The 15487-nt window shown below is 36.1% G+C and overlaps 1 protein-coding gene across 4 annotated transcripts in view; it reads right to left on the bottom strand.

Moving 5' to 3' along the window:
* Positions 1-3339: 3339 nt before the first annotated feature.
* Ddx60 (DExD/H-box helicase 60) overlaps positions 3340-15487 on the bottom strand; it is a 100637-nt gene continuing 88489 nt past the window's right edge. For 2 of the 4 annotated variants that reach the window (XM_046447871.2, XM_058580374.1), the window contains 5 exons: positions 12082-12229; positions 9720-9862; positions 8251-8402; positions 7242-7304; positions 3340-4078 (listed from right to left, as the gene is read on the bottom strand). In XM_046447871.2, coding sequence (XP_046303827.1) covers positions 3979-4078; positions 7242-7304; positions 8251-8402; positions 9720-9862; positions 12082-12229 — 606 coding nt within the window. In that variant the 3' untranslated portion in view covers positions 3340-3978. Of the gene's footprint in view, positions 4079-7241; positions 7305-8250; positions 8403-9719; positions 9863-11182; positions 11251-12081; positions 12230-15487 lie in introns of those variants that run through there. The other 2 variants (XM_046447873.2, XM_046447874.2) reach the window with 2 other exon arrangements.

Genomic DNA, 15487 nt, shown 5'->3' with positions numbered 1-15487 from the left:
TAAAAAAAAAGAAGTCTTGAATTTTATCTAAGTCATATGAGAAAGAGTGGGCCTCACAGAGCCCTTCATAAGTCATTTCCCGAAATACAAAAGGACACTACAGTAAAGTTTAATATCGTCAGCATCTTCTGTTTTCCCAAGCACTTGGGTTGAATGCCTCATTTAGTTGTTTAAATGCTGATATAACACTATTGTTTTCATCATCACATAAATCACTTATTGAAATTCTGTGAAAAATTTAGTGTTTGAATTATCCTCATTGGTATTTATTTATGCTTAAATGATGCTGCATTGGTTATATGATCTTCAAATGCAGAAAAGTTTTCTGGATCTGAAACCGAATAGCAAATATAAAGTCTCTGATTAAGCTAAAAGCATCTCCCATATTTAGCTTGGTGGAAAAAAAAATAATAATAATAATAAAGCAATATTTAAGAGAATAAAATGAGAATAAAATTGTTTCTACTATGCACCCAACCTAAAGAAAAGGAAATAGTAAACATCCATTGAAATTCTGGCTGATCCAGAAACACAATGAAACCAAATATAGAAAGAGGAGAAGTGATCATGCCCTTTCTATGCAATATTGCACTATAGTTTAAGTATAAATTGATTAACAGAGAGGCTAATAATTAGACTGAAAAATACAACTTTGAGTACTAGCATATTAATATCATCAGACTTAAATATTCCACACATTAAAACATGTGTCACATCGTGAAAATAGCAGAGCAGGCAGCTGCAAGATGTTTTGCAGAAACATCCCAAAAAAGTGAAACAAAAACTAATACAATCAACTTGTCAGACTCCCCCCACCCCCCACCCCCCAAAAAAAAGTCAAAGTGTTAACTCTGAGTGAATAGGGTTGGTGTTTTAGCTTGTTCACTGCTATAGCTAAAAGACCAGACAAGAACAATTTTAAGCAGGGAAAGTTTATTTGGGGACTCACAATTTCAGAGGTCTCAGTCTACAGACAGCTGGCTCCATTCCACAGGGCTTGAGATGAGGTTGAACATCAATCATGGCAGGAGAGTGTGGCAGGGGGAACCAGCTCACATGATGATCAGAAAGCAGAGAGAGATCTCCACTCATCAGATACAAAATATATACCCCAACACCATGCCCCCAATGACCCACCTCCTCTACTCACACCCTGCCCACCTTCAGTTACCACCCAGTTAATCCCATGAGGAGATGATTTCACTGACTGGGTTAAAGCTCTCACACCCCAATCATTTCACTTCTGAATGTTCTTGCTTTTTCTCACATGTGAGCTGTTGGGGGACATCTCTTATCTATCCCATAACAGTAGGAAAACTGTAGCATTATATTTTCCCTTCCCCTACTCTCCCTCCCAGCTCAGTGGCAGTCTTCAAGACAGTAGCCTGTGTTTCCAGGATGGGACCTTGGTCCCATTGTTATGGAATGTGTCTAAACAGCATTCCATTGTCTATTATGTATTTTCATTTGTCAATTGACACCTAGCTTGATTTGGTATCTTGGCTCTTATGAATAATGCTGCAGAAAACATGAGTGCAGATGTCTCTTTGATCGAATTACTTCAATCCTTTGAATATACACAATACTGGGATTGCTAGATCATGTTAGTTCTATTTCTAGTTTTTTGAAAATTTTCCAAACTGGTTTCCATACTGGTTGTACTGGTTTACATTTTCACCAACAATGTATGAGAGTTCCCAACTCCCTTCATCCTCTCTAGTACTTGCTATATTTTTTTTCAAATTTTTCAATATAGCCACCCTAACTGGCATGAGATAACATCTCATTGTGAATTTGATTTGCATTTCCTTCATTATTAGTGATACTGAGTATTTTTTCATACACCCATTGGCAATTTGTGTATCTCCTTTTGAAAAATGTCTGTTCAGATCTTTTTCCAACTTTTTGGAAGTCAGATTACTTGGGGATTTTCTTGTTTTGCTTTGTTTAAAGTTCCTTTTATATTGTGGATATTGATCCCTTGTTAGATGAAGAATTTGCAAATATTTTCTCCGATTCTGTTGATTATTTCTTTCTTACACAGAACTTTAGAGTTTGACTTTAATAAAATTTCCTTTGTCACATTTTGCTTTTGTTGTTTTCACAGTCATATCTTAAAAATAAATCTTTGTGCAGACCAATGCAGGCACTTGCAATACTTCCTGTGGGCTTACTGTGAAGAGTCCCAGAATGGTAGAAAAAAGATGTCCACCTCAAACTCACTTATTCCAGCATAGAAACTATTTGAGTTCAGAGAACTATTCCATGTGTAGCACCCACCCACTTGGGAAAGACATGTGTGGTTTAAAGAGATCTGTTTCCCTTACTGTCTGCTCATGAATTTTCTTTTCTGAGATAAAAGAGATCATTACAGCCTCCAATACTGACTTCTATGACAGAAATTCTGAGTGAAAGCATTACTACTGGATAGTTTTTAGTTGGTTTTCTGTAGAGGGAAAATGAATCCAAATAGCTCCTACTTTATCCTTTTGCGAATATCCTACGCCTAACCTCACTCTTTAGAAATCATTTCTGATTAGTCCTTTTGCCTTTTTAAAATTTACTTTTTAATTTGTTGTTTTTAGATATACATGACAGTAGAATGTATTCTGATTAATTTTTGCTAAAAATCAAAAGGGAAGCTGCCCCATTGGACCCATTTCAAGGAGGTTAGGAATAGTTCCCATCTTTCAAGAAGATTTCAGCTGAAAAAAAATAACATTATTTATTGTCTAAAAAGTAGGAAGCTAGATTGACTTAGTCATATGGGAAAAAAAATCTTCATGTCTCAATTAGCCTCATAACTACAAGTAGGGAGGACAGTGTGACAATATATTAATATTGTACATCACTGTTTTGAATACAGATTAAGAGTCAGCAGAAACCACCTTATTTTCTAAGGGTCTTGGTGCTTAGAAATTGTTGTAGTGCTTCTTTTAAATAATGAAAATGGATTTAGCCGGACGAAAGCAGAACCTTCTAACATGGCACATGAAATGATGTGCCAGATCCAGGGAATCAAGCCTTATTCTGTCTCCAGAAAAATGTGACACAGGTGTTTCCCAAAGCCAGTGTAAAGTATTTATAAATAATGTCATGCAAAAGAGCAGGATTCAGTAAAACATTGAGGTGGCAGGAGACAATAGACTCTTTGTTCTATGTTCAAGTTAACAGTCTAGACTAAATATGAGAACTGTGATCTGAGACTGAAGCTAGGGAGAGAAAATTATTATACATAAACTATTCTATATGTATCATATAAAATACTATATTATGTACGTATGTATATGAAATGTATAAGTGCAAAAATGCATAGATGCATATAATTCACACAGTGAATAAATACTAAAAGATTTAGTCCATTTTATTTTATTTTTGGTTTTCCAGACATGTATATACAACTAATATAAAGCAAATCATCAGATGTTTTCTTTTAAAGCATCACAAAATTTATACCAAAACTTTCATTCGTAGTTTTAAAAGTAGTTTGTTTACTAGAATGTGCATTTCAATAGCTACCTATCTAAATCATGTACTACCACTTAGGTTAATTGGTAAAAATATATTTCAGTTTTTGGAAACTGCAGTCATTTCTTCAAGCCTTAGAAACTTTTTACAAATCTTCACAGTAGAGAGAAAAATATTATAAATGTAATATTTTATAGATCTTATAGAATAAAAATTGTTCTTCAGTCACATACAAATTCTTGTACATTCTCAGTCAATCCTCAACATACCTGAGACATAAGCAATTATGCATTATCCAACTACAAAAAGAAACTAAGATTCAGATTTACTAAATGATTTGTCTAAGGGCACTCGTGATAGAACGTGACAGCATCGACTGCTTCTCCTTAACTTGTGCTGTGATTTCCATTTTGTCACATACATTTTTCTGACAAAAAGCACAAGAATAAAACACGACCCATAAAACTTCTATGAGAATATTTTAAAGTGGTTTTTGCATAGACTTTGTTTTCAGACTTTGTTAAATTTCTCGAAAAAGGTTTCACTCAGTTGTTCAAAGGCCAGAACAACATTGTCATCTTCATTTTCACATAGCTCCCGCAAGGAAACACTGCAAATAGAAAAAAAAATATAGAAAGTACCCATTTTAATAACATTGCATACTATAAGGGCATTCCCTGGGTGGGCAGAAGTCAGCAAATCCCTTCACATGACCCAACAATGTTGGCTAAATATGAGAGATAGTGATAAAGGAATAATATTTATTCAAAAAAACCTTACACATCCATAAATAAATAAATAAATAAATAAAGACAACTCCCATTAGGTTCCTCTACTACTAGGAGTGTTGAAAAGCCACCAAATTCCATGTAAAACTGATCCCTCCTCTCTTTGATAATGCAGCACATTTTCTCTGTAAGTATCTTAGAGTCATATTTTGTTTTTTCTGCTATTATGCCCAAGATATACTGAAACTCACAGACAACCATCCCTATGGAATGAAAAAAATGTTTGTTTCTTTACATATATGTATGAGAAAATAAGAAAAATGATGGCTCTCTAGGTATATCCCCATCCAAATCCCCTTAAACCTATGAACATGTTGTAGTTACACAGCAAAGTAGAATTATGGCAGCAGATGAAAATAAAGTTGCTGATTGTCTGACCTTAAAGGGACTACCATGGATTGCCTAGGAGAGTACCCAGGACTTCCTAGGAGAATACCCTGGATTGCCTAGGAAGTACCCTGGATTGCCTAGGAGAGTACCCAGGACTACCTAGGAGAGTACCCTGGATTGCCTAGAAGAGTACCCTGGATTTCCTAGGAGAGCACCCTGGATTGCCTAGAAGAATACCCTGGATTGCCTAGGAGAGTACCCAGGATTGCCTAGGAGAGTACCCAGGATTGCCTAGGAAAGTACCCTGGATTGCCTAAGAGAGCACCCAGGATTGCCTAGGAGAGTATCCTGGATTGCCTAGAAGAGTACCCTGGATTGCCTAGGAGAGTAGCCAGGAAATGTCTAGGAGAGTACCAAGGATCATCTAGGTAGGCCTTATGCAATCCAAAGCTACACAGGGGTAGAAGACCCGAGACAGTGTCAGAGGCACAGTGTGAGACTCTACTGACCACTGCTGGTCTAGAAGATAGAAGGGACCCAGGACCAAAGAATTCCAGCCTTCAAACGTTGGAAAAGGCAACAAGATAGATTGTCTCCTAGAGGCACATCATTTTGAACCCAGTGAGTCACATATTGAACTTCTGGCATCCAGAACGGTAAGAGCAAATTTGTGTTGGTTAACACCATTAAGTTTAAGGTAATCTGATATAGCAGTATTAAGAAAGGAGAGAAGAGATACACAAATGAAAAAATGTAACTGGGTTGACCAAAGGTTGAAAAAATCAGGACATCTTATTAGCTTTTCACTATTCGCATCATCTTATTTCCACTAGGGTTCATTTTTTTTTTAAATCCTGGTGTCTTCACTGAATTACCACCAAGAATGATCAGACCTGGGGTCTGTAATACTGAATTTGCTCCTGAATTACAGACCTATACTTGTAACTATTGGACATTGTCTCCTGATGGTGTCCCCCAGATATCCCATAATAAGGATAAATTCTAACTCACTATTTTTGGTTCTCATCCCCAAATATTGTCTTCTCTCTCTCTCTGTTTTCTATAGAGTTAACTAAAATAGAAAACTCCAGCAGCTTGAAATTTAAACCAATCTCTTTGAATTCATACAATTTCCCTAATTACTCTTCTGTGTCATTACTTCTATTTCATTAATTCATACCCTCACTTATTCTTGCTTTTTCACAGTTATGAACTTTGAGACAACCATATATAAACATATATAAACCACAGATATGCCACACTCATGCTCATGCACTGCCTAAGGCCAATTTCTATAATATGACAATTAGCATCCTTCCTAATATAGAACCAAATTCCCTGTTGCTTACAGCAGCCCAGTATCTTCACAAGTCCCATATTCTATATGTCACCATAGTGAGCTTGAACCCTATCCCTGGAACATCAGAACATTTCTCATTTGTACACTCTGAAAACCCTATCTCCTTTGTCCTATGCTTTTAGACTTGGTTTAAAAAAAAATTCCTTTCAAAGTCCTCTATATCCAAGCAGTGTTTGTTACTCTGTATCTGCCATGATAACTCTTACAATATTTATAACATCTACAAGTCTCCGTCTTTCACTATGCAAGTTTTTTTTTTTTTTTAAATGGGGATATATTTAATGACTCTTTCTATCCCGGATTTTTAAAAGGGCCTTGAACGAATAATACATCAATGCTTGTCACATGAATGCATGAATGGATTATTTCATAAGCCCATTTCTGGAAACAGCTCCAAAATCCCTGGAGTTTCTTAGACCATTTTGGAGATTAAAATAACTTGGGGCCATTTTGAGCTATTCAAGGAATACTCTATCTTGAGTACTCCACATGAACAAAACCTTTCTCTTCTGCTCTAGCATCCTTAAATCTTCACTCTCTGTATTAAAAGTTCATACAGGCCTGATTCAGCTTATATCAAAGAAACAAAAAATGATGACCTGATTAGCAAAAACCCAATAATAAAAAGATTTATAGCAAATTAAATGTATATAACTAACTGACAGAGTGAAGGAACATCCGTAAAGAATTGAAGTACATGCAGATTTGAGGCTTGACAAAGATGGTCATCTAACTGGGCAGCTTTAGATGGCCAATGGACCCTAAAGGTGTGGACCTCCATATAAAGTTTGATATCACTTGGTTCCCCAGTGGATTTTGTTAAAGATGAAAACAGAAATCAACATGAGAGATCCGAGTCAGATGAAGCCTGGAAAAAACACTGGGTAAAGTAAGAGATTCAAGAGTATGCACGTGGATATAAACTAAAGGCCTGATGGAGCCCCAAGGGGCCTTCTGAAGTATGTTGACACACTGCTGGTGCACAATTGAGAATCTTAGGATCTGGGGTCAGGGAGGCTTTGGAATTTCCTGCCTATTGGTGTGTAGTGCCTCAGTACATTAATAATGCAACTTCATCTCAGATGGGCTTTGGAATTAATTCTGTTATAGAAAATATGCAACACGGTGTTGAGGAGACGTTCTAAAGACCCTCTGGGAAATTAAAATGCATAGAATGTGTAAAGAGGCTCAATGGCACCTCCAAGTATCTAGCTCAAAGGAAGACCTCAGTGTATTTTTGAATTGCAGTTAAATTATTGAAAAATATGAATGCAATATTTAAATACACAACATACCTGATAGATCTAATGGTGAGTGCAAAATCTTTCAGCAAATGGTAAGCGTCCCCTTGATGTAACCTAAACAACAACAAAAAATTGAAAATTAATGGCACAAATGTATTATTTACTAATGTAACACCAATGCTTATTCACAGTAAGCAGATCTAAAAATAAAAAATGCTCTACATTTCTGAATGCTCTACATTCTGAAAAATGCTCTAGAATTTCAGAATTTTAAAATATTTTAATAAGGATTACTTAAAATTTTATGTAAAATGCATATTGAGTTCCTACTCTGGTGAACCCATCTCCACATCTATGTACTCAGAACCATGTCAATTTCTCCATTCCCAGGTAAATTTAAAAGTGTATAACCCTGCTTATTACTTTTGATAATGGTATCCCTGACAAAGAGCTAAAGCAACTGTCACATCCTCAGAAGTGTGAATTACATACTCTGTGTATACTCTTCTCAGATATAAAAGAGAGCATAGGATGGTCTTTATTTGTCCTTCAGTTTTAAAATATCTAATAATGGATAAATGGGATTGAAAGAAGTAAAAATATATTTGAGATCTATCTTTATGTCAAGTGAGATGGCCTAAGTGCCAACATGTTATTGGTAAAGCACAATCAATAGTACAGAATTGCAGGGCACGATGGCACACTCCCAGCAGCTGAGGAGGCTCAGGCAGGAAGTTCACAAGTTCAAAGCCAGACTCAGCAACTTAGCAAGGCCCTAAGCAATTTATTGAGACCCTGGCTCAAAATAAAAAAGTAAAAACAGCAGAGAATGTGGCTCAGTGGTTAAGTGCCTGTGGGTTCAAACCCCAGTAATATTTCCTCTCCACCACACACACACATAAAAGGATAGAATTTGTCATTTGTTGCCATTAGTCTGTAAAGCAAAAGTGTTATATGTTTAGCATGACTAACCTCTACCTAAAACTGTACAGAGAGCTTTCCCCTAAAATCCACTTAATTGATTCATTCAATGGAAGTGGAGGCAAGAGAGAAGACATACCTATTGTCCTGGGATAATCCTACCAGGGAACCATGCTTGTAGAAATCAAGTGCATAAGCATTGAGTGGCATTTTTCTTCCTTGGCTGTCAAAATTTTGTGGCCACAGCACAGGGGCTTGAATGTGATTGACACCAACTGTGTGCAGAACGACCTGAAGAAATATACATATCAATTAGTTACTTATGTGTAAAGAAAATTTAGGATTTATTATAGCAAACCTTGTAGTTACTTCCTTTAATCAATATTTTTCTAGCACTCTCTTGGTGGGGAAAGAGGAGGTGTCTTTCCCACATCTTAAGCAAGCCTAGAGTACGGATGAGCTCTACCCGCGAAAATCACTGCTTCCACAGTAGACTGATGGCACGTTCAACCATCCACCACTAGACTGACCGGGAAAGAAAAACTCATTTAAAACTCGACCACTGTCCTCATCAGGACAGGGAATACCTTTGCAAACAGAAGACCAAGGAGCTAGAAGCTTATATGTAACTAGAGAAAAATCAACTGAACAACTTTTATTCTGGGAATCGGGTTCTAAAAGGGGGATAATAAAGAAGGATGAGAAGAAAGACCACAAAGAGAGGAAGAAGGCAAGTAAATGGTTTTCTGTCTGCCCCTTTCTGTGAACTGTACTTTACGGGGTCAATGAGCCTCTAGGATACTGCTAGGGAGACTACAAATGGCAGCAGGCTTTTATACCAACTCTATTTGTAACAGAAAACAAAAAATTAGAAACAGACCAAACAATCATCAACAGGAGATAGAGCAACAGGTTGTGTTATATTATGAAATATCGTGAAGTAGGAAAAATAAAATAGAGCTTCAAGTCACAACCTGAATGAATCAGGGGCATAACATGGAATTTTTTTTTAAAAAAGCCATTTTTGGGAAACTCCAGTTGGGAATTCCTTCACTTTTTGTAAAATTAAAAGCAAGCATATGTTAAAAGTAAATTTGTAATATGACATTTTTAAGAAGAAGAATGAAAAACAAAGTTTAGGAGACTCTGGAGAAGGGAGGAGAAGGGAGACAATGAAATAGAGGAGAAACATATGGGTCCTTAGTTCTAAGGGGTGTTCATTATAGTTTTATGCTTCATCATTCATCTACACGTTCTTTAAAGAAATGTAAGTTTACATATTTAGTATTAAACTGTAATAAATAATAAATAGGAAGTTTTAAGAGATTATATCTTGCACTTGACTAGTAAACAGTGTAAAGTGAGCTGAGTAAGGCAAAGTGCATTACCATCAAGCAATGCTCTGTAAATATTCACCTGTGCAAGATGCTTCAAAATAGATATGGAATCATTTAAATAAAATATAGGAAACAAAGCTTTCTAGAGTGCAATCTGTAATAATTTGTATGCCAGAATCTGGCACACTTCAAAAGCAGTATCTTTAGGACATCACTGAGAATGGGGTAAAGCCGTGCGGAGGTTTATTAACAAACCCCACTCTTCACTTACACGACTTGAGATTTCTGATTGAAGTAAAGTATCATCAAAATTCCCGGAGAGACAAACAAATGGTGAAATTGCTGTTCTTCCTTCCTTGCAGTTCATCAAGTGAGATACGAGTTGGGAGTCTTCACATTCTTTACCTGTGAATTCTGACCAACAGGAATTGGGATAGGTTAGTTTTTAGAATTTAGTCATAATGCCAAACATTGTGTACCTGCTCTAGACCATGCTAGAGGGGGGCCATTCAACTTCTCAGGGACTGTCACGGTGGGTGTAGACCGAATGAACTGTCCTGCACAAAGTAAGTGGCACAGCTAGGGTTAGGATACATTCAACAAGTGTGAGCTGTTAACATTAGCATTGATGCTTTAAAAAATGTGCATTATGTTTTAGTTGCTTGGATCAACAGGTAGTAAGAAACTGAATTTACATTGTTTACTTTTTTTTTTTCTTTTTTGATACTAGGGATGGATTGAACCCAAGGGCACTTCACCACTGAGATACAGCCCAAGCCCTGTATGTGTGTGTGGGGTGTGTGTGTGTGTGTGTGTTTTAATTAGAGACAGGGTTTCACTGGTTTGCTTAGGTCATCACTAAGTTGTTGAGGCTGGCTTTGAACTCACAATCCTCCTGCCTAGGCCTCCTGAGCCACTGGGATTATAGGCATGTACCACTGGCCCAGCTCACATGGTTTACAGAAAATGATCGTTACCTTGGTACTTTAGCTATCTGAATTCAGACTGGACCTAGAGTTTTCTAGACAGGGTATGCCTGTTGAGAGCCACAGCTGAAGGGGCCCCAGCAAACTTCCAGCTGCCAGCAAACTTCCAGCTGCCAGCAAACTTCCAGCTTCTAGCTGATGATTGGCTCACTGCAGCCCCAGCAAACTTCTAGCTGCCATCTGATTGGCTCCTCTGCGGTGATGCTCATTGGGCTGTTTCCCCACCCTTTCAGACCACGGAGCTGCTCATTGGGGGACATTTTTTGGCTCCGCCCATGCGACCCAGTCAACCGGCCTCAAGAGCAGGAGGAGTGGGGGAGGTGGAGAGGCTTGTGGGAAGCCAGTGGTGGCAGTTGGGCTCTGAGGGAATTCCTGAAGAGCTGTGTGGTCTGGCGTGTGTTCTAAAAATAAAGTTCGTTCCTTTTGACAAATGGCTCCTGAATTGTGCCCAGCCAGACTGCGGCATATGCCAATAAGCCACTATGAGTAGGTATGGGGATTGGTGAGAAAATGTGCATTTCCATTCACGCTCTTATAAAGCTCCAGGTCATATATTCAAACTGGGCTCTCATATGCAATGGAGGCAGAATATTCACATGCTCCCACTTCCCCTCCCTTGGGACATTCACTGTCTGCTTTTGTTCATGCTGCTTCCTACCTTAATAGGACCTGGAAAGCCCTAAGCTCCACCTCCCTGAATGTGTCCAATGGAGGATGTTAGGAAATAAGGAAACCAGTATATAACTACCTGAAACACAAACCTTTTCCTTTATCTCTGTCACCTTCTCCTATTTATTTCCTCCAGAATGATTCCATCTATTAGTCATAAAAAAGAAAAATGAGACAAATGCTCATAGTAAACTGTGCCAAGCTCTCTTTTAAGATATTCATATATATTAATCATTTAAAGCTCACCCAAACTAGTACTATTCTCTCACAAACCTATGGAGAAAACGAAGTCAAGATCATGAGGTCACATGCCCCAAATCTCACTGCTAATAAGTAGCAGAACCAGGGTTTGAACCCAGAAATCTGACCAGAGCCTATGCTCATGAAAAGTAAGTATACTTCTTCTCAAGAAAAAAAGAAACATAACTAATTAGTCTCTAATTTCTCTTTATCCCCCAGATGTCCTTACTTCATTTTCCAGGCTTGACTCAAAGGCAGCCTTTAATCAAGATGATTTACTACTTAGTTTCATTCTCCACTACCCGTTCAACTTCTAATAATCAGTTTCTTTCTTTGGAAAGCAAAAGGAATCCCTTTTTCTAAGGCAGGCTGACCTTTCCAGGGTTCCAGTCCTCCTCTGAGATTAAAAAGTATGTTTTTAATTAAATAATTTTAAAATATTTTGATTATAGATATGTGTATATACATGTATGTATGTAAAATGTATGTGTATGTATAATATAAAATAAAATATATTAAAATATAACCTTTTAATTATATACGTCTCTGTGTGTGTGTGTGTGTGTGTGTGTGTGTTTACACTTTTTGTTTTCAAGTGCTAGGGATCAAACCCAGGACCTTGAAGATTCTAGGCAAGTGTCCTTGCAAAAAGCTACAATCAAAACCCTGAGATAAAACAATCTTAGGCAAGACTTTTTATTCTTCAACTATTCCACAATGCAGTTAAAATATACTTACCAATTTTTGACAGTGGGAGTTGATATTCCTGTTTCATATCCGCCAATCCGGACACAATTAGCAGAAAACAGGCAAAGTCCTTTGTAACTTGCATATTATAGTCATCTAAAGCAGCGCTGAAATCCTCAGGAAGATCATCCAGGAACACCTAGAAGACAAGCAGATTTCAGAGCAATCCATGTATTTTCCTTAAAAACTGAATTGTTGATATAAAAAAAGGCAAAAAACTGTGCATCATAACATGTTTATTCAACAATCCCATTGATTCATTCCTTCATTAGTGGAATTAAAGTAAAATTTATTTTTTGTTTCTATTTACATTTTTAAAAACAAATTCTATATTCTTTGCTCTTAAAAGTTTGCTTTGACACAACTCAGTTGAAACTACTTTTTAAGTAGAAGCATACCTTCAAGTAGACATTAAACTTCTCCAAACATTTCAAAGACTCTGATGACACATTTAGAGAGCGATTAACAAGATAAAGGATACTTGCATGACTGGAATAAACTTCACTTGGTTTTTTAACCCTCACTAGATTCATTGTATAAATATTTTATTAATTATTTTTCTACCTATATTCATGAAAGATATATGACTCTTTTCTGTACCATTCTTTTTGAGTTTTGGTATTAAGATTAAATTTTGCTCCTACCTAGAAAGTGTAAATATTTCTTCTTTTTGATTTTTGTTTGTTTGGTTGGTTGGTTGGTTTGGTTTGGTGCTGGGATTGAACTCAGGAGCACTTAACCAGTGAGACGCATCCCCAGCACCATTTATTTATTTATTTATTTAAAATTTTATTTTGAAAAAAGATCTCACTAAATTGCTTAGGTCCTCACTAAGTTGCTGAGGCTGACCTTGAACTTGTGACCCTTCTGCCTCAGCCTCAGCCTCCTGAGTTGTTGGGATTATACTCAAAACCCAGTTTACCTGCTTCCTAAGACTGAGGTTTTTCTCTTTTTCCAGTTTTATTGAGACATACTTAATAAATAAAAATTGTACATATTTTAGGTGTACAATCTCATGCCTTGGCATACATACACATATTCTTTAAATATTTGAAGTAAATGACGAGTGAAGCCATCTGAGTCTCTGGTATTTTAATAGAATAGTTTGTGGTTTTTTTTTTAATGGTAGATTAAATTTCTCTAATTGATATCAGACACTTAAAATTTTATTATATCCTGCTTAGAAGGTTTTGGAAATATAAATTTTATAGGAATTTGTCTATTTTATCAAGTCAGATTTGTTAGCATAAAGTAATTCATCATGTCCTTTTTCTTTTTGATATCTGAAATAATGTTCCATTTTCTTTCCTGATATTTGCATTTTTGCCTCTCTTTATTCTGAGACTTGCTAAATATTATCAATATTATTATTTTTTTTATAAAGACCTGACTTAGGTTTTGTTAATTTCCCTTGTGTACAGTTGTTTTCAGTTTACTTTAATTCTGCTCTTATTTTATTATTTCTTTCCTTCTATATGTTCTAGGTTATTATTTTAGTCAATTCTGTGCAGTTGTGACCAAAAGATTTGACAAGAGCAATTGTAGCAGAGGAAAAGTTTATTTGGGGATCATGGTTTCAGAGGTCTCAGTACTTAGATGGCTCACTCCATTGTTCTGGTCATGAGGTGAGGCAGAGCATCATGGCGGAAGGGTGTGGTGAAGGAAAGCAGCTTAGGACATGGAAATAAAGAAGCAGAAAGAGCTCCACTCACCAGGGACAAAATATAAACCTTAAAGACTTTCCCTCAGTGACCTGTTGCCTCCAGCCACACGGCTACCTACCTGCCTACAGTTACCTCCCAGTTAATCTATTAGTGAATTAATGTAATGATTACCTCAAGGATAGCATAACCAATATTTTCATCTCTCAACTTTCTGCATTGTCTCCCACCTAAGCTTTTGGGGGACACCTCATGTCTAAACTGTAACAGGTTTTTTCCCAGCTCCTTAGGCTGTTGTTTTTCAGACTGTCTTCTTTTTCTAATATGTGATTTGGATACTCTAAATATTCCTTCAAGCATTGCCTCATTATATTTTATTAGGATTTGTATGTCTCATTCATTCATTGTTATTAATTTAAAAAATATTTTATAATTTCCACTTTACTTCTTTTTTGTCCTATGTGCATTTGGAAATTAATTTGTTTAATTTCCTGGCAATTAAAGTATTTCTGGTTAGTGTTTAACTGCCACATCCTTTTTCAACATTCTACTTCCAACTTTTCTTGAGATATCATATCAAAAAATGCAATATACTTGTGTTGTTTGTAAACACATATTTGTGTATTCAATAAAGTATATGGCTTTATTTTAAAATAAAAATACAATCTGAAAATCATAGGATTTTTACTTGGTATATTTAGTACATTTATATTTAATTTAATTATTTGGGGCTGGGGATATAGCTTAGTCAGTAGAGTCCTTGATTTGCATGCACAAGACCCTGGGTTCAATCCCCAATACCACCAAAAAAAAAAAAAAAAAAAAAGTATAATTAAGTTTTCTACTTCATTATTTTTTCTTATTTGTACCATCTGTTATGTAACATTTTCTCCTCTTTTATTATCTTTCTTAATTCTGTGTTCCTTCTATTACTCTCTGTGTGTTCCTCATTCTCTTCTGCATTTTTATGTTTCCAAATTTCATATTTTTTTCCATCTGCCTACAATGTGTGATATTTCTTTTTTGCAAACTTAACAGCAGAAAATTCAGAACTCATGCTGAACACACAGTAATCTCAAGTTACTTTTGAAGAATATATTTAGATTTCAGAATTAAGAATTACTCAGCCCATTAAATATATTATTCCATTGCTTCTAGCTTTCATTAGTTTGACCTAAAAGTCAGGTGTCATTCTAGCTATCACTTCTTTGAAGGAAGCATGCTGCCATTTTGTATCCCTGTGGTTTTCAGCAGTTCTTGAAATTGACGAAGTTTTTGAAACTATGGGTTTTCTGTCTTTCATCAACTTGTAAAATTCCCAGTCATTAGCCTTTTTTGACTCTAGTGTCATGTTTATTCCTCTTCTTCTTTTCAGATTCCTGTGTGTGGTCCACTTATCTTTTATGGCACCTGATTTTATTTTAATTTTTTCTCTCTGGGTTATACTTTGGGTACTTTATATTGAGTTATATTAACTTACTGATCCTGATTTCTGCTGCATATATTCTGGGAGTCAAATATTGTATTTTTAGTTTTGTAATGTCTATTTATCACTTTTAAATATATTGATTATCTAGTGAAACTCTCCATCATTTTTACCAATTTTGTCTATGTTTTTCCCTATTGCAACATATTAGTCATACTGAAAGTCCTTGTTTGTATTTTAACTCCAAATATGTGGGTCTCCTACTGTTACCTGCTTTTCTTCCTGCTTATTGGGAATATATTACTGTTTA

Source organism: Marmota monax, unplaced genomic scaffold (genome assembly GCF_021218885.2).
Source record: "Marmota monax isolate L192 unplaced genomic scaffold, Marmota_monax_Labrador192_F-V1.1 WCK01_AAM20220418_F8-fsc00040, whole genome shotgun sequence".
Lineage (NCBI taxonomy): Eukaryota > Metazoa > Chordata > Mammalia > Rodentia > Sciuridae > Marmota > Marmota monax.
The sequence above is the reverse complement of the archived record's forward strand: the minus strand, read 5'-3'. Positions and strand labels throughout refer to the sequence as shown.